Source organism: Candida albicans, chromosome 3 (assembly GCF_000182965.3).
Source record: "Candida albicans SC5314 chromosome 3, complete sequence".
Lineage (NCBI taxonomy): Eukaryota > Fungi > Ascomycota > Pichiomycetes > Serinales > Debaryomycetaceae > Candida > Candida albicans.
Genome location: NC_032091.1, coordinates 988,980 through 1,006,203, shown reverse-complemented (window position 1 = coordinate 1,006,203; position 17,224 = coordinate 988,980). Strand labels below are relative to the sequence as shown.

The 17,224-nt window shown below is 34.4% G+C and overlaps 10 protein-coding genes across 10 annotated transcripts; 6 read left to right on the top strand and 4 right to left on the bottom strand. All coding sequences in view use genetic code 12, as the record gives it.

Annotated features, from left to right (window-relative positions):
* Positions 1 to 30: 30 nt before the first annotated feature.
* Positions 31 to 1,920, top strand: CAALFM_C304740CA (DNA topoisomerase 3; the record flags this gene model as incomplete). Its single annotated transcript, XM_718053.1, has 1 exon — positions 31 to 1,920. One exon carries the CDS (start codon positions 31 to 33, stop codon positions 1,918 to 1,920), a length of 1,890 nt encoding a protein of 629 aa, XP_723146.1.
* Positions 1,921 to 4,686: 2,766 nt separating this feature from the next.
* Positions 4,687 to 6,114, top strand: CAALFM_C304730CA (uncharacterized protein; the record flags this gene model as incomplete). Its single annotated transcript, XM_718052.1, has 1 exon — positions 4,687 to 6,114. One exon carries the CDS (start codon positions 4,687 to 4,689, stop codon positions 6,112 to 6,114), a length of 1,428 nt encoding a protein of 475 aa, XP_723145.1.
* A 622-nt stretch (positions 6,115 to 6,736) lies between these two features.
* Positions 6,737 to 9,334, top strand: CAALFM_C304720CA (uncharacterized protein; the record flags this gene model as incomplete). Its single annotated transcript, XM_718051.1, has 1 exon — positions 6,737 to 9,334. The coding sequence occupies one exon, from the start codon at positions 6,737 to 6,739 to the stop codon at positions 9,332 to 9,334; it is 2,598 nt and encodes an 865-aa protein (XP_723144.1).
* Positions 9,331 to 10,221, bottom strand: ARV1 (sterol homeostasis protein; the record flags this gene model as incomplete). The annotated part of the gene is made up of 1 exon (XM_718050.1): positions 9,331 to 10,221. The coding sequence occupies one exon, from the start codon at positions 10,219 to 10,221 to the stop codon at positions 9,331 to 9,333; it is 891 nt and encodes a 296-aa protein (XP_723143.1).
* Positions 10,222 to 10,380: 159 nt separating this feature from the next.
* On the bottom strand, positions 10,381 to 11,481 carry CAALFM_C304700WA (FG-nucleoporin; the record flags this gene model as incomplete). The annotated part of the gene is made up of 1 exon (XM_718049.1): positions 10,381 to 11,481. One exon carries the CDS (start codon positions 11,479 to 11,481, stop codon positions 10,381 to 10,383), a length of 1,101 nt encoding a protein of 366 aa, XP_723142.1.
* Positions 11,482 to 11,717: 236 nt separating this feature from the next.
* On the top strand, positions 11,718 to 12,740 carry CAALFM_C304690CA (uncharacterized protein; the record flags this gene model as incomplete). The annotated part of the gene is made up of 1 exon (XM_718048.1): positions 11,718 to 12,740. The coding sequence occupies one exon, from the start codon at positions 11,718 to 11,720 to the stop codon at positions 12,738 to 12,740; it is 1,023 nt and encodes a 340-aa protein (XP_723141.1).
* Positions 12,741 to 12,857: 117 nt separating this feature from the next.
* On the bottom strand, positions 12,858 to 13,193 carry RPP2B (ribosomal protein P2; the record flags this gene model as incomplete). Its single annotated transcript, XM_718047.1, has 1 exon — positions 12,858 to 13,193. The coding sequence occupies one exon, from the start codon at positions 13,191 to 13,193 to the stop codon at positions 12,858 to 12,860; it is 336 nt and encodes a 111-aa protein (XP_723140.1).
* Positions 13,194 to 13,649: 456 nt separating this feature from the next.
* RPS15 (40S ribosomal protein uS19) lies at positions 13,650 to 14,453 on the top strand (the record flags this gene model as incomplete). The annotated part of the gene is made up of 2 exons (XM_019475322.1): positions 13,650 to 13,662; positions 14,038 to 14,453. The coding sequence occupies 2 exons, from the start codon at positions 13,650 to 13,652 to the stop codon at positions 14,451 to 14,453; spliced, it is 429 nt and encodes a 142-aa protein (XP_019330867.1).
* Positions 14,454 to 14,952: 499 nt separating this feature from the next.
* Positions 14,953 to 15,906, top strand: ARG11 (Arg11p; the record flags this gene model as incomplete). Its single annotated transcript, XM_718045.1, has 1 exon — positions 14,953 to 15,906. One exon carries the CDS (start codon positions 14,953 to 14,955, stop codon positions 15,904 to 15,906), a length of 954 nt encoding a protein of 317 aa, XP_723138.1.
* A 116-nt stretch (positions 15,907 to 16,022) lies between these two features.
* CAALFM_C304650WA (uncharacterized protein) lies at positions 16,023 to 17,156 on the bottom strand (the record flags this gene model as incomplete). The annotated part of the gene is made up of 1 exon (XM_718044.1): positions 16,023 to 17,156. The coding sequence occupies one exon, from the start codon at positions 17,154 to 17,156 to the stop codon at positions 16,023 to 16,025; it is 1,134 nt and encodes a 377-aa protein (XP_723137.1).
* Positions 17,157 to 17,224: the final 68 nt, after the last annotated feature.

Sequence of the window (17,224 nt, the reverse complement as noted above, 5' to 3'; positions counted from 1 at the left end):
CGATTTCCCCATTTTCTTGACTAAAATAATATGAGAATACTATGTGTTGCCGAAAAACCATCGATTTCAAAAGAGGTGGCAAACATTTTGGGAGGAGGGCGAAAAAAAGTAAGAAACTCACGAGAAAAATTCATCAAAAACTACGATTTCACCTTCACTTTCAACTCTGAAGATGGGCCATGTCAAGTAACCATGACTTCGGTGGCTGGACATATCACAGGACTTGATTTTGGGTCTGCCTTTTCGTGGGGAAATTGTGTTCCCGGGCGACTATTTGAAGCAGACATCAAGACCATTATCACCAAGAAATCTATTTATGAAAATATTGCAGAAGAGGCAAGAAACGCTGATAAGTTGATGATCTGGACAGATTGTGATAGAGAAGGAGAATACATTGGATTTGAAATTATGAATGCTGCAAGAAAATACAATAGGAACCTTGGGTTAAACAATATTTGGCGAGCTAGGTTTTCACATCTTGAACGAAATCACATTATTCGAGCAGCAAAAAATCCCGTGAATTTGGATATGAGTGCAGTTTCTGCAGTTTCTTGTCGTATGGAAATCGATCTTCGAGTGGGTACCAGTTTTACACGTTTGTTGACTGATCAATTGAGACAAAAGGGGATAATTGAAAAGAATGAACTAGCTTCTTATGGTACATGTCAATTCCCGACATTGGGGTTTGTTGTTGATCGATACAAACGAGTCAAGAGTTTTACACCGGAACCATTCTGGTATATTGAGATTGAAACTAGGAAAGAGAATAAAAAGACAATTTTCAATTGGGTTCGAGGTCATTTTTTCGACAAGATGTATGTGGTTATGCTTTATGATCGATGCTGCAAAAGTGGAGAATTTGGAACCATATCAAAAATAGAATCAAAACGGAAACCAAATTTCCGTCCATTCCCATTGACAACCGTGGAGTTACAAAAAGATTGTGCTAGATTTTTTAAGATGTCTGCTAAGACGGCGTTGGCAGCTGCTGAAAGACTTTATAACCTAGGGTATTTGTCGTATCCTAGAACTGAAACTGACAGGTTTGCCAAAGAAACCGATTTCAAGAGCTTACTAGAGGTGCACAAACAAGATCCGCGATGGGGAAGCTATACAACAAAGCTTTTGAACGAAGGTTTCGAAACTCCTCGAAGCGGTTCTCATGATGATAAGGCGCATCCTCCAATCCATCCTATCAAATATGTTTCTTTGGACACCCTAAACACCCTCGATGAAAAGAAAGTGTATGAATACGTTGTGCGACGCTTTATTGCCTGTTGCTCCAAAGATGCTGTTGGTACGCAAACCGTGGTGACTTTAAAATGGGGAGATGAATTCTTCACCGCAAGTGGATTAATGGTGCATGAAAAAAATTATTTGGAAGTGTATACTTACAAAAAATGGGAAAGCTCTAAACAACTACCGAAATTTACAGAGGGAGAACAGGTCAAGTTGTCGAGTGGAATATTGAAAGACGGTAAAACAAGTCCACCCAATCATATGACCGAGCCCGAGCTAATTGCATTGATGGATGCCAACGGTATTGGAACCGATGCTACTATCGCTGAACATATTAACAAAATAGAGACTAGGCACTATATTAATAAATTGAAAAAGGGGAAAAATGAATATATTCTTCCTACTCCTTTAGGAATGGGGCTTATAGAAGGCCTTGAAAAAATGGAATTTGAAGATGTATCACTATCGAAACCATTTTTGCGGAAGTCGTTGGAACGATCACTTGAGGACATAGCAACCGGGTCCCGGCCAAAAGTGGATGTTTTGAATACAACAATAGGCGTATATGTTGACGCTTATAGTGTTTGTTCTCATCAGATACTTGTTTTGTGCAATGAATGTAGGAGAATTATACTTGGAAATAGCAGTAACAACAACAACAACAATAATAATAATACGTAAATAAATACAAATTACATTTTCCAATAGGAAAAGTTTTTGGCTTTATATAAAGTAAATCCCCTTATACGAGTATATATAATAGAAAATAGAATTGTGAGTTACTGTGATGAATATGTATGTACTTGACGTTAAGATTGAGATACCAACCAAAATATTTTATTGGCCACTTGTGTGACAAGATTATTTACAACTTTGAGTTTTACACCCGAATTGTGCATTATGCTTAACACTAAGTTTTATTTGGTACTAAAACAGAAAACATTTCCCATTATCTGGCAGATAATTGTTTTCTTCATAAAAAACCTATTTTTAACACAAAGCACACTCACAAAAAAAAAAAAAATAGAAAAAATAAAAGCAAGACCATACTCTCCCTGCCTCAAGGCGTTGGTTTGCATGGTTTCAGGTAGGTACCGCATATCCGGCCAATAACCAATCTAGTAGTACAAAAACAAGAATCAAGAAATATAGATTAGTACTAAATTAGTCATTTTGATTTTGGAAATGTCTTACTAAGTATACGATTTCTCAAGTCTAGAGTTGTTGTTTCAAATTCTATAGTATTAAATCAACAAACAGTATATACTGCAATCTAGGATAAACGAAATATAATTTCTCTTCTTTATTTGATAAGCTTTAGGACACAAATGGAACTTTGCATTTACTTGACATATATAATGCACAATTGGGACTTACGAAAGAATTGTTAGAGGAGTTATACTATTATTTATCTTTTGAATAAAACGAAAGAATAAAAGATAGTTCGATGATGAATAACACGGAAATTCCGAAACCAGAAAGATTTTTTCAAACGCTGGTGGTGGGCTCTGGTGGGCAACAACAAAGTCAGCTTATTACGAATATCGTATTCTTTGTTATTTGGTTAGGAGGGATATCAAAGAAAACAAAAGAGATGAAAAAAAGGTTTTTTTATTGGAAGATTGATGAATATCATGCCATTGTTTGACCTAAACCTTATGACCCAAATTATTAAAAAAACCACAACCGAATAGTGAAACAATAAAAAAGATTTAAACCAAGCACAACAATACTGTCACTTTTTTGCTTTGCCCATGTTTATTTTGTTTACTAAACTCTTGTTCAAATCTTAAAGTAAACTTTTAGTCTCAATTACGGCACTTCTGGAGAAATCTATTTTATATTAATCCATTCCCCCACCCCCAACACCTTCTGAATTTCTTTTTTTTTTAAAAGTTTTATGATTTACAATGAAAAATTTTTAAGTTGCTTTTGTTTAGCGTAGTTGATAGTGTTTGACCATTAATCCTCAATTGAAAACAAATAAATTGTATATTAAAAATATAAAGGGAATTGCCCAATTGTAACTATCGCAATATTGTTCCTGATTTTGTGTTTCCTATTTCTTTGTTTGCGCATCATGCATCTGAGAATGCTCATAACCTCCTTTATAATTGGCGATATAAACAAATTGGTTTGTGTCAAAACGCTATTGACGCAATAAGCACCTAGTCTTTTCTCACCATGCTATTGTTTTTTTTTTTGGTTAATTCGAGATACAAAATACATATGTTGGTAAAAAATATATACATACTATCGCTTATGCATTATCCAATCTAATTATGTGTTTTATAAAACAAAATTTTATACTTTATTTTGTTAAAAATTAGAGCAAAATTCAACTACAAATTCAACATTCAGCTGATTTGGGAAAGAAGGAACAGGAGAAAGTTTTAAGATTTTTAGTGAAAGTTTGCTATTTTTTTATTTTTAGTTTCCTTTATTTCTTAAATCCAAAAAGATTAGCAAACAAGTGAAGATCGGAAAAATGAAAAATGCTTAATGAAAAAAATAGAAAAACAAGTGAACTAAAAAAATTAGGAATAATAAGATGCATCGACAAATAGATATAACCTAATGTCATCTATTTACTAAACTTTTTACACGGGCTTAAGAACATACAATTTAACGAAAGACAAATTGCGTTTGTTTTTTTTTTAGTTGTCTATTCAGTAGTTTTACCAAGCGGTCAAATAAAAATATATGGTGCTAATAAATCTTACTCTCTTTGTTCATGTTTTGATTTTGTATTGGGTCTTCCGTGCATGAATGGAGAAATGACAGGCGTGTTTACGTTAGCTTTGATTATTTACAATTCTTGGTGAATACTTTTCAGTCTTTCGGCGGAATTGAAAGTCAGACCAAAAAGAATAAAAAACAGATACAAAAACAAACGCCATTCTCCACTATCATTTGCATTATGCGTTTTACTAAAGCAAGTATTCCTCAAATAAATTTATGACGATTGTTCATAAAAAGGTCGATATTAACAACTATTGTTATTAATGCCCCCTCCTCCCACAATTCCTCCTCCTTTTTTTTTTGTCATGATCGAATAATGCAACTATTTTCAGCAAAAATAAAAATAAATACTATGACCAACATGTCTAATCCAATGCGGTTCAAACCGCATATCATTTATTGAACTCTTAGTAGCACAAAACCACATTCCAGAAACGTTAAACACACATACATATATATATGCATATGGCTTTTTTTTTTCAGAGGAATATATATAACGACGGTATTCCTTTAAACATCTGTTTCAAGAAAATTTTTCTGTTTCATTTTGTTTAGCAAATCGTTGTCGTTAAAATCATTCACCTTGCTCCAAATTTCTTATTTTACTATTTGCTTTTCCATCTCCAGATAAAGGAAATCTAGTATTTTCATATTTTTAGTCTTCCCCCCGTTTATGGTGCAAAATACTAGTTCCATGTGAATATAATGCACGAAGAAATTGATCACACTCTAACGTCATCTTCTACTACTGGATCTGCGTCATTTAATAAACGAAGCAACTTTCAGTTTACTTACGATTCAGAGACCCATTTACTTTTGCTCATCCATAAATACAAAGAGGACATTTTCACTAGAGGCAACATCATCAAAACATGGGAAAAAGTGTTACAAGAATTTAATGAGCGATGTCATTCTAATATAGTGCAAAGCAGGACAATAAACCATCGTTTTCAGATGTTAAAAAAGAATTTGGAGAACCGGTTGAAACACGATAATCAACTTCTAGATCAAGTGGTGTTGAATGAAAATGAAAAACTCTTGGTCGATATCTTGGAGTACATGTACAAAAATAGTCACACTGAAGTCAGCCCATATTCATTAGGCGGTAGTAGTAATAATAGCAATATTGCCGCTAATACACAAATTGATAGCTTATATGCTCAACAAAATCCTACAGCCCCAATAGACAACCCGTTAGCTATTGCCGATATGTCGCAAATAAGTCCCAATACTTATGAACACAAATTGAATCGGGACAGAGCGCAATATTTGATGTCACAGGGCTTCGATCACTCAATACACCACCAATTCCAGAATAGTATGGATTTTTCGAATACAATTCGCCAACATCAATTAGCTCCGTCGTCAGGGAACTCGCTGCTTGGTGCAAATAAGAATATTGTTTCTGGCTATGTACCTTCTCTTGAACAACCAGAATTAATTAATACGTCAAATCAAATTGGACATCCAGAAGAAACAATGTTACAGCCGCATCCTAATAATCCAGCTTCTAGTCATATTATCTACAAACAACCAGAAATTAATATGTCTACTTCTGAATCACCCAATCTACAACACAACAGTCAACACCAACCGAGACATTCAAATAGTTCAACTCCAATGGGAAGCCTGGCATCAACTCTGCATCATCAACAACAACAGCAACTGAGCCACGACACAAAGCAAAATTTTGGTAACAATATCTCTCCTAGCATTCAATACAATAATAATACTAACACCAGAACGATTGATTTTGCTTATCGACAGGACCAGAACCAGAACCAGAATCAGAACCCACAGCAGCATCAATATCAAACCCAACCGCAGCAAGATAATACCACCGCGTCTCTACTAAAACAATTGATCGTTTCTCAAACCCAAGTTACACATTCGATTAATGCACTTCGCGAGGATTTACTGGATTTCAAAAGAGAAACAAATCAAAGAATCGACAGGTTAACTAGTGACTATTCCTTGCAACAGAATAACTCAATGAATCAAAAGTTGGATAGTTTAATTAGAATGCTTCGGTCTCAGAACCTTAAGAGCGTACATAGTAGTCCTACCGATGAGGATATGACCAATGAAAATGATTCAAGTTATGGTGCAGACCAAGGTACCAGTAGTGACTAAAAATTCGAAATGTTAGATTAGTTTAATCCTCATTATTGGCTATGATTATGGAGAATACCATCAGTTGGACTTTACATTTACTGAATAAGAAAAAACATGCTGTGCTTGTTGTATTCGAACTTATATATAGAATTATGGCTTAGTGCCCTTTATTAACTAAATTAGAGGTTACATTAATACAACTTAACAAACAAGGAAACTAACATCCACGTATAGGGCTTCTTATATTAATATACCTAATTCAACCTGATTATATTGCCTTATATACAGCTTGTAAAAAAACACATAAGAAAGTTTACATCTCAAGATGAATTATCCCCCTATTGTAAAAAGTACATCGCCTAATGATAGACATCATAGAGTACTGGCGACTCCTTACATGATGGTAACGACAACAACTACAACAAAAAAAAAACATTATCTTGACGGTATAATTAGTAGTGTGCGAGAGGCACACGATAAGATTTATCAGTTTCCTTTTCTCGGTTGACCTTAATCTGTTTTTGTATAGACTTTATTTTTTTTGTTTTTGACCACACCCACTTTTTAATATCACAAGATATTTAACTGATTATAGAAAACAACAACAATAACCCAAATACGTTAACCACTTTTATTACATATGATAGACAATATAATCAATAATTTGCAAATCATACTACAGCAAAATGATGATAATTTTACATCCCCTCACGACGATGTGATATATCGACCACATTCTGCTCGTGTAGCACGATATCAAGTAATAATTGCATCTACATTGGGACTCACTGCCCTATTACTATTTTCTATCTTACGATTAAAATATCCCAAAATATATGTGGCAAACTTTAATCATTTGAATTTCAGTCTACATTCGACCTCAAGAAGGAATTTACCTGAATTGCCTTCAAATTCATTATTTGGTTGGATTCCTACAGTTTACAAAATTACTGAGCAAGAAATTTTGGAACATGCTGGATTAGATGCAGTTGTGTTTTTGGAATTTTTTAAAATGTGCATTCGAATAATAAGCATATGTTTAGTATTTGCCATTATTATCATATCTCCTATCAGATACAAGTTTACAGGGAGAGTAGATGAAGATTATCCCGACGATGATAGTGACAACGATGACGATGATGGAAGTAATAATAATGGTACCACAATAATTAAGCATATAGTGTCAGCTGGAATTCTGGTGGCAAGTAAAAATAACGATGGAGAACAGTATCAACAATTTCTTTGGTTATACACTATTTTCACCTATGTATTTACATTTGTTACTGTTTACTTTCTATTCAAACAAACCAATAGGATTATTTCTATGCGTCAGAAGTATCTTGGATCGCAAAATTCAGTCACCGATAGAACGGTAAAAATATCTGGGATACCAGGATCATTACGAGATGAAGTGGCACTCGCACGGCACATTGACCGTTTGAATATTGGTGAAGTGGATTCTGTGTTGATTGTCAAGGAGTGGCAAAATCTAAACAAACTATTCAAAAGAAGGAGAAGAATAGTTCGAAAATTAGAGGAAAGTTGGGTTGAATATTTTGAAAAAAATGGGATAACCAATAAGAGCGATTTGATATCGTTGCATCCCCAAGTTGGCGAACTGTATCGTTTTTCCAATAGGTATACTGATGATGCAGAAGAATCACCAGACTGGGGATCTCAAAATTCGAACTCTGCACAAGCTTCAATAATAGATCAAGACTCAGAATCTGTTGAAGGAGATTCTTCTGACACTTTGAATCGCTTGTTGAATGATGAACTGAGAACAAGACCAAGTCTTCGGAAAGGTTGGTTCGGATTGTTTGGACCTAAAGTGGATTCAATAAACTACTACACCGATAAATTGGAGGTCATAGATAAAGAGATTACCAGGGCCAGAACTAGAGAATATCCCGCCACTTCGACTGCATTTCTCACTATGAAAACCGTGGCTGAAGCACAAATGTTGGCACAGGCAGTCTTGGATCCAAAAGTCAATCATCTTATCACCAACTTGGCCCCTGCTCCTCATGATATCCGATGGGATAATTTGTCATTAACTAGACAAGACAGAAATACAAAGATCCTTGCTGTCACGATATTTATTGGTATAATGAGTTTGTTGTTGGTTTATCCAGTCAGATTTATGGCTAGTTTTTTAAACACTAAAAGCATTTCTAAAATATGGCCATCATTGGGGAAAGCTATTGAATCGCATAAATGGGCCGAAACTTTGATTACTGGATTATTGCCAACTTATTTATTTACAATTTTAAATATTGTGATTCCGTTTTTTTATGTATGGATTTCTGAAAAGCAAGGTTATTTATCTCATAGTGATGAAGAGTTGTCATCGGTATCCAAGAACTTTTTCTATATATTTGTGAACTTATTTTTGGTTTTCACAACTTTTGGTACCGCCTCTTTTGTTGATACGACCAAAATTGCATTTGATTTAGCAAGATCACTCAGAGATTTGTCAATGTTCTATGTTGACTTAATAATTCTACAAGGATTGGGTATATTCCCATTCAAATTATTATTGGTGGGGAACTTACTTCGCTTTTTAGTGAATTCATTATTTAGGTGCAAGACCCCAAGAGATTACTTGAATTTGTACAAACCGCCAGTTTTCAATTTTGGTCTACAATTACCACAACCAATATTGATATTTATTATTACGTTGGTATACTCGGTAATGTCTTCGAAGATATTAACTGCAGGGTTACTATATTTTATTATTGGTTATTTTGTGAGCAAATACCAATTGCTTTATGCTTGTGTTCATCCTCCACACTCAACGGGCAAAGTTTGGCCAATAATTTTCCGAAGAATCATATTAGGGTTATTTCTTTTTCAAATCACAATGGTTGGCACATTAGCATTACAAGATGCAATCACATGTGCTACTTTCTTGGCACCATTGCCGTTTTTGACACTTTACTTTTGGTGGAGTTTCCATAAACAATATATTCCCTTGTCAACATTCATTGCCTTGAGAGCAATTGAAAGCAATGAAAATATCAACCCTACTGATTTGGAGCAAATCATTGAAAACAACAATAATAAAACTCTTGACGAAAGAAGGGAATTGAACACTAAATACGAATACCCCAATCTAGTTAATGATTTAGACGGGCCAATGATTGCATTGGATGGTGAAGATGTATTGATAGTTAATCGAGATGGTACAACTGTACGGAAACCACCTCAATATTTCAGTTCAGAATGGGACTATTAAATCCAACGTATATAGGTTTGAATCTGTGAATATAATTGATACATTTCATTGTAATACACCTCAGTAAAGTTAAAATCCAAAAAGAGTCTGACAATTAGTACTAGTAACAGTTTTGACACTATATTTCTGATAACAATACTAAACGCCAAACTGAGTATTAGTTCCACGTATCCCAAACTCGTGACAACTCGTAGTGCCTCCACGATATTTATAAAGGCAATCAAATTTATCAATGGTTTAGTGATAGATATGTTATCGTATGGCCAAATAAACATCAATATAGGAAATAATCTGATTGACCCTGATACCATCGTTGTTACCAATAAGACTGATGTTTTATATCCAAATAATTCTTTATCCCTGATATTACCATTTATTTTCTGTGGACCTTGTCCCCATTTATATCCTAGTCTTAGAATCAATTGTAATGATAAATTCAATATAAGGTTTTCTAGACTTGATTTAATAATGAAAAATAAATATTGATATACAACTGATTGATTGAAAATTAAATTAATTAATTGTGAATGAATCAATAATTTCTCTTCATTAGCCCATGTTAAATAAACTTCAAATGATAAAATCATAAATATCAATTTCATAAGTTTTCTATAAGTATGAAAGAATTTAAAATTTGTATTATCATTTATATGGAAATTAGTTGATGATCCTATTTCCATTTCCATTTCAGTTAAATTATATGCTAAATGTTTATAGGCTTGTCTTTTAAGTAATAAAATGTCCAAAAATAGAATCACCGAATCATATTCAATATATTTATCAGCAATTTTATTACATTCGGGACATACACTTAGTTTGATATAATCACTTTTATACTTGGAATATAAACAATCAATATTAGAATATCCACATTCTATACAGATCATTGAAAATGGATGGTGATGATGATGATAGGTAGTGATTGTGTAAGCTCTTCAGGGTAATTTTTTTTTTCGTGTTTATGAACTTCTCAAGAGCTCACACGATTTGGTATTTATAAATATGTAATTCGTGAATTATTCATTAGTGCTATTTCTATTATACAATTATCTACATAATTCTGGTGGTGGTGGTACATCCGGTATCTTCCCCAATGTAAACATGCTGGCGTTGAATGCCTCTAGTATCAGAGCAGGCAAGGAGTCATTTTGTGTGTTCTCTTGAATGTCAACATCTATACTCCTGGTAGTTTGAGTTTGTGGCTGGGATTTAGGTTGAGTTGATATGAACGAGAAGGTAGGTGTAGCCTCAGATGTTGATCCAAATGGGTTGGCATTGTTGGTAGTTGACGAATTCTGATTGGTGTTCGCGATAGTCGATGCTGAATTGTTTGACCCAAATCCCAGATTTGTATTTTGAGTTGATGCCGTTCCAAATGCAGATTGGGTTTGATTGCTGGCACCAAATGTAGAAGAAGATGTTTGTGTTTGCCCAAATGGCGAGCTTGTTGAAGATTGGCCACCAAAAGGGTTTGAAGTATTATTGTTAGATGATCCAAATGGAGAGGAAGTGTTGGTTGGCGCGGTGGTTGCAGCTGTATTTGAACCAAAAGGTGAATTTGATGTGTTAGTTTGACCGAATGGTGAAGGTTTGTTATTAGATGGCTGAGTTGCTGTAGATCCAAAGGCAGAAGGTTGTGAGGCTGTTGTTCCAAACGGTGATGGTTTATTTGTGTTTCCCATTTGTCCAAATGGCAGACTGCTGCTGTTGCTGGTATTTGTCTGCAGAAATCCTGATGATCCAAATCCAGACTGTCCAAATGCTGAAGCTGTTGGGTTACTCTTGGCTCCAAACCCGCTAGAACCAAAACCACTATTAGATGGAGGTGTTGATTTGGCAAATCCTGTACTTCCAAAACCCGAACTTCCAAATCCAGTTGTTGTATTGGTTGTGTTGCCAAGTCCTGTACTACCAAACGCACTCAGTTGAGATGGTGCATCACTCTTGGCTCCAAACCCTCCAATTCCAGATTGTTGAGATGATGCATTACTATTGGCTCCTGTATTCTTGAAGGCTCCAAACCCACCAAACCCAGAGTTTGTTGAGCTTGTTGCGAATGGATTAGATTGGTTGGCAAATGCATTTCCACTAGATGATTTGTTTCCAAACCCAGAGGTCCCAAAAGCACTTGAATTTCCACCAAACATTGATTAAAATTGAGAATGTGTTGATGATAATATCTATCTAGTAACAGTTATACTTCAAGCAATGAGTTCCAATGTATTATTAGTTTTTTTCTTGTCCTGTTCATTGGTGATGAGTGCACGACTTTAAATCAGCACTAAGAAAAATGCGAAGGAATAAATCACACATATCGACGGACCGAAAAATCAAAACATTCAATATCCCCCCATAGTTGTTTATATAGATTGCACTTTCGAGAATGAGCCATTCTTATACATATACAAAAAATTTCATTCAAAGCCAAGTTAATATACTAAATGAACCTTATAGAATTAATTCCCGAATCAGAAACATTCTAGCCGAACAAGATGAAATAACTGAATCCGAGTTGCAAACAATTTTAAATCTACTAAATAACGAGATTAAAGAATGTAATGATGAATTGTTCCCATCACAAATCAATAACCAGATAGTACTGCAAATTTTAAAGTTGGAAAAACAGAAACTAAAAATAGTTAATCTGCAATTGTTTAAAATTAACTCATTTATTAAACCCATCACATTACCTGATTTTGATAATTTAACAAACCAAGATCAAAACAAAAAATTGGCAGAGTTGAGAGAACAAATTAAAGAGCTCCCTGATCTGAAATATTTGTTTGTGTCCAACACAGATACCACTGACATTCAAGATGAATATGATTTGGATGACGATGACCAGGGGCAGGACATGGAGAATGAACCACGGGAAGAGCAGGCAGAGGACAACGAAACTGATAAAGCCAATACCGATATAGTGCAAGACGATCAAGAAGAGGTAGCATCTACCAAGCAAATGAAAAAAGAGTTTATCCAGGAAATTGCCGACAAAGTTAACGATTCAAATGCACAACCAGATCAAGAGTTGATTGAAAAATACGATAAGTTGAGGACTGATCTTATAGATATAAGCGATCGTTTGCAATACAAGTCCGGGAAACTAGGTTATTTATCGGGATTGCAACAAACATTGTCAGAGATTGTTGGTGTCCGCTCAACGACCATCGACACTCAACTGAACCAAATCTACGACAGTGATGAAGAGGTAAGCACACCAAACGATAATGAAACGAGTCTTCAACCTGGTCCATATAGCACACGAACAAATATACAAAGTGAAATCAATCGTTTTAGAATGTTAGTTGAGAAAATATCATACAAGGTCAATACTAAGAATCTTACTTCTGATAATCTCCGTGAAAAGTTGCAAGAGATAAATCACAACCCAAACAGTGCCATATAGAAGCCATTTTTGTTTTCATATTTTTTTTATTAGATTAGTTATAATACATATATATATATAATGCAAAATAATGGAAATATACTTCTCTCAAACCAGCAAAGGCGACAAGCAATTTCTCTAATCGAATAAACCGAAACCCATATCATCATCAGATTCTTCTTTGGCTTCTTCTTCTTTTTCTTCTTCAGCTTCAGCAGCACCACCAGCAGCGGCACCAGCAGAGGCAGAAGCACCACCAGCAGCAGCACCACCGGATGGGACAGAAGCTAATTTGGTGTTACCTTCAGCAATCAATTCTTGCAAGTCTTTACCTTCCAAATCTTTCAATAAAGCTTGTAATCTGGATTCTTCGGCTTCAACACCAACGGATTCCAATAAAGCGGTGATATCAGAAGCTGATGGAGAGGTGTTACCACCTTGAACTAACAATAAGTAAGCAGCTAAGTATTTCATTTTTTCCTTCTTTAAAAATCTATAATAGAATAATCACTTTTAAGCAAACAAACGGCAGACTATCCTTTGATTTGTGAAAAGATTATAATAGACAAGCTAGTAAAACTCTGTAGAAGGTATTTTTTTTTCTGTCTTCTGCTTCCTTACAAGATGAAAAATTATCTCACAGAGACTACAAGAAGAAAAAAATAAGAGTGTATGTATATCTTTGTGTGAGATTAAAGCAATATGCAGTAAGTTAGGGCTGTAGCCCTAATGCTTTCTTTAATGTGCAGTATTTTGCATGGTACACTTTTTCTTCCAGCCGAAAAAAAAATTTCTTTGCGAAAAAATAGTGAGTGTATGGTAAGCTACTGGCAGAGAGCGAGGAGATTCTACCAATACTGAGAAAAACACTTTTGAAAAAACAACTTTTTCTAGTTTTGTATCTTAGTATCATATACAACAGGAACAAACATGGTTGACGCTAGTATGTAACGTATTGATTGAGATTAGACCAAAGAGACAAGACAGGATATGTGTGATAATCATAATGAATAAAGTTCGATAGGGATCAAAAGAGATACAAGTGAACTATGATAGAAGTTACAACCATTTTTTCAATAAACCAAGTTAGCCATATCAGGCAAAGCCAACTACAGACCAGAGTTAATATTTATTTTCCCTTTTCATTCTAAATGAAGTATTGTCGTGGATGGATTAAGATAGTTTTTTTGGTATCACCATTAATTATATGATTTACAAAGAGATTTATGTGCTCCCAGTCTTTGTTTGGGATTCTTTGGCCTAAAAGTTAAATATGTATTTAACATTAGTACAATATACTAACAACGTTATGTTATAGCTGCCCCAAAGAAGAGAACCTTCAAACAATTCTCCTTTAAAGGTGTTGATTTAAAAGACTTGGTTGAAATGCCAACTGAAGAATTCACCAAATTATGTGGTGCCAGAGTCAGAAGAAGATTCTCCAGAGGTTTAGACTCCAAACCAATGGGTTTAATCAAAAAATTGAGAGCTGCCAGAGCTGCCACTGAACCAAATGAAAGACCAGCCGTTGTCAAAACTCACTTGAGAAACATGATTGTTGTTCCAGAAATGATTGGTTCTGTTGTTGGTGTCTACAATGGTAAAGTTTTCAACACTGTTGAAATTAAACCAGAAATGGTTGGTCACTACTTGGGTGAATTCTCCATTACCTATACTCCAGTTAGACACGGTAGAGCTGGTAATGCTTCTTCTAAATTCATGCCATTGAGATAAACTTGATGTGGTTAAATTGAATTTTAAAAGATTAGCAAAACAAATATTATCACGACTATAGTTAACTTTTTCCCCCCACTCACACACTCACCATTTCACACCCTTTGTAATGTATATTAGGGATATTTTTTAATAAATAAGAAATAGCTTTTAAGTTTTTGTAATTTATAGTTTATAGTGGGTTTAACAATCTACAAACATCGTAAAGAAAAAAAAAATCGAAAGAATTGTACAAAAGTTTATTCTTTTGCATTTCGAAGTAGAGGTGGCCTTGCACCAAGTACAATAGAACTATGCTAGTATGTAACGTAATTCTATAAATCCCTCAATTACTTGATTAGGCTAACCGCCTTAAGTAAATACCTACAATATTAAAGATCATTTAATTAGACCTAAGAAAAAAGTTTTTCAAAATGGCATCCCAGAAATCTTGTTTATAGAGGATATCAAATATAGATCAGAATTAGTTTTATTTTATAAAACTGTTTGAATTTGAATCATGGATCAAGAAATAACATCACCAAACACCTCTCATCATGAAACTCTTCATCCTTTGAAAGAGATCACATTTGGTGCTATATCAGGAATGGTGGGTAAAGTGGTCGAATTTCCATTGGATACAATCAAAGTGCGATTACAGTCGGCTGGTAGCAGTGGCGGTATTACAACTCTACAGATGATTAAAACGACATATCACAATGAAGGGATATTCAATGGGTTTTACAAAGGGTTAAAAGCTCCTATGATTGGTGCTTGTTTAGAAAATGCCATACTTTTTAGCTCATATAATTTTGGATCTACAGTGATAACAAATTATTTAAACAAGAATAACGACAAAAATCAGTATACTACTGAAACTTTGCCATTCCTGGGGAAAATTCTAGCTGGTGGATTTGCTGGATTCATGGCGTCGTTTGTGTTGACTCCAGTTGAGTTGGTAAAATGTCAATTACAAGTATCAAATCTAAGTCTGGATAAATCACATCATACATACGGCACAATTATCAAATCAACAATACGAGATAGAGGTACAATTGGATTGTGGAAAGGTTTGAATTCAACTATTGTTAGAGAAGTCATTGGCACAGCAATTTGGTTTGGTACTTACGAATATGTCAATGATTATTACAAAAAGGTCAAGGAACCCTGTGTTAGTAATAAGGATGTACAATTGTTGATTGCTGGTGCCATGGCTGGTGTCACGTTCAATTTTTCAATGTTCCCAGTAGACACTATCAAATCAAACATCCAAACCCATGACTTATTCAACAACAATAGAAACTCAAACAGCGTGGGGAAACACATGGGATTCTGGCAAACAACAAGATCGATAATCGCCAAACCAGGAGGAATATTGAATTTGTATAATGGGTTAGGAATAACTATGGTTCGTTGTATACCAGCTAATGCCCTTATTTTCTACACTTATGAACTACTCAAACAAAATTTTTAAAACTGTATGCAGAGGTGGCTTCCTCTTTTTATTTATTTTTAATAGACTCACATTTATAGACACTTAGACAGCATAAATAGATGAATACACTGTTTTTTTTTGTATATATTGCTCTATTATGAAAATAACTGCAGAGCCCTTTCTAAATCATCAACATTCAATAAATCAGAACCTAATTCAAACAAAATTTTCAAATGCAGATCTAAAACGTTCCATGGCCAAGTTATATCACCCCAAATTCTCGTCTTTAATCCATATTCATGAGCCAAGTCAAGCACTTGTTTCAATTGTGATTTTTGCTCTTCATTGAAATCATTCTTAGTGCTAGTTGCGTATGACTCTGATCCCAAAATTGTCTCTAAGGAACCACTTGCCACACGAGATAATTTTGACCATTTTTTCAATTCATCTTTATTTGTATTGTTATTATCAATTGTAAACTTATCTAATGGGCCATCTAAAAACAAATATCTTATTGTTTCATTAGTTACTTTTTCAACTGGTAAGTTACCCGTTATTGTTAAGATTAATGGACCAGAATAATACTTGTCATCAGTCGTATTATAATAGGCTAAATACCCATTATCTATAAATGGTTTCAACAATGGTTTTAAGGCATCATAAGTTGAATTAGCTTCGGTTTTGAAATCAAACCACAAATAAAGTGGTTGTCCAGGATTGTTATAAAAAACACTGTTCCTCTCCAGTTGAGATTGTGCAAAAAAATCCTGTTCAAGTCGAGAATTCTCAGAGTTGCTATCACCATCAATGATCTCATATGTTGGATTGACAAATTGTAAGAATTGAGATAGTGGATTTAAATATAAATTAAATAATGTATTTATCGGTTTCAAGAATTCTTGACTATGGCCAACATAAATTTCATCATTTTTGAAAATTAGCGTTTCGTTAACTGAACTGTTGCCTTGTTTGTTATTGTTGTTGTATTTGCTTGTAGATGGAGTAACCGTTCTTGTCAATTTGTAAGATTGTGGGAAATACCAAATATCACTTTCGACACTAATTGCACCTGCACTCAATGCTGAAAATAATGGATATTCTCTCCAGTAGTCGTTATGAGAATGTAAAGGTTTGGCGTAAATATCTCTATTCAAGTCTTCTATGGTTTGGTTGAATGGAAGTATAGGTGTGTCTTTAGGAGAAACGCCGTTGTATTGTAAGATTTCATTATTATAATAGGCAGTTGGCACTAGATCACGTTGAACAATAGGTTTGAATACATTAATCATGATGTTGAATAAAATAACTGAGTGATGAAAAAGTGTACTGATTTGTGTAATAACGGTGTTTGCAAGGT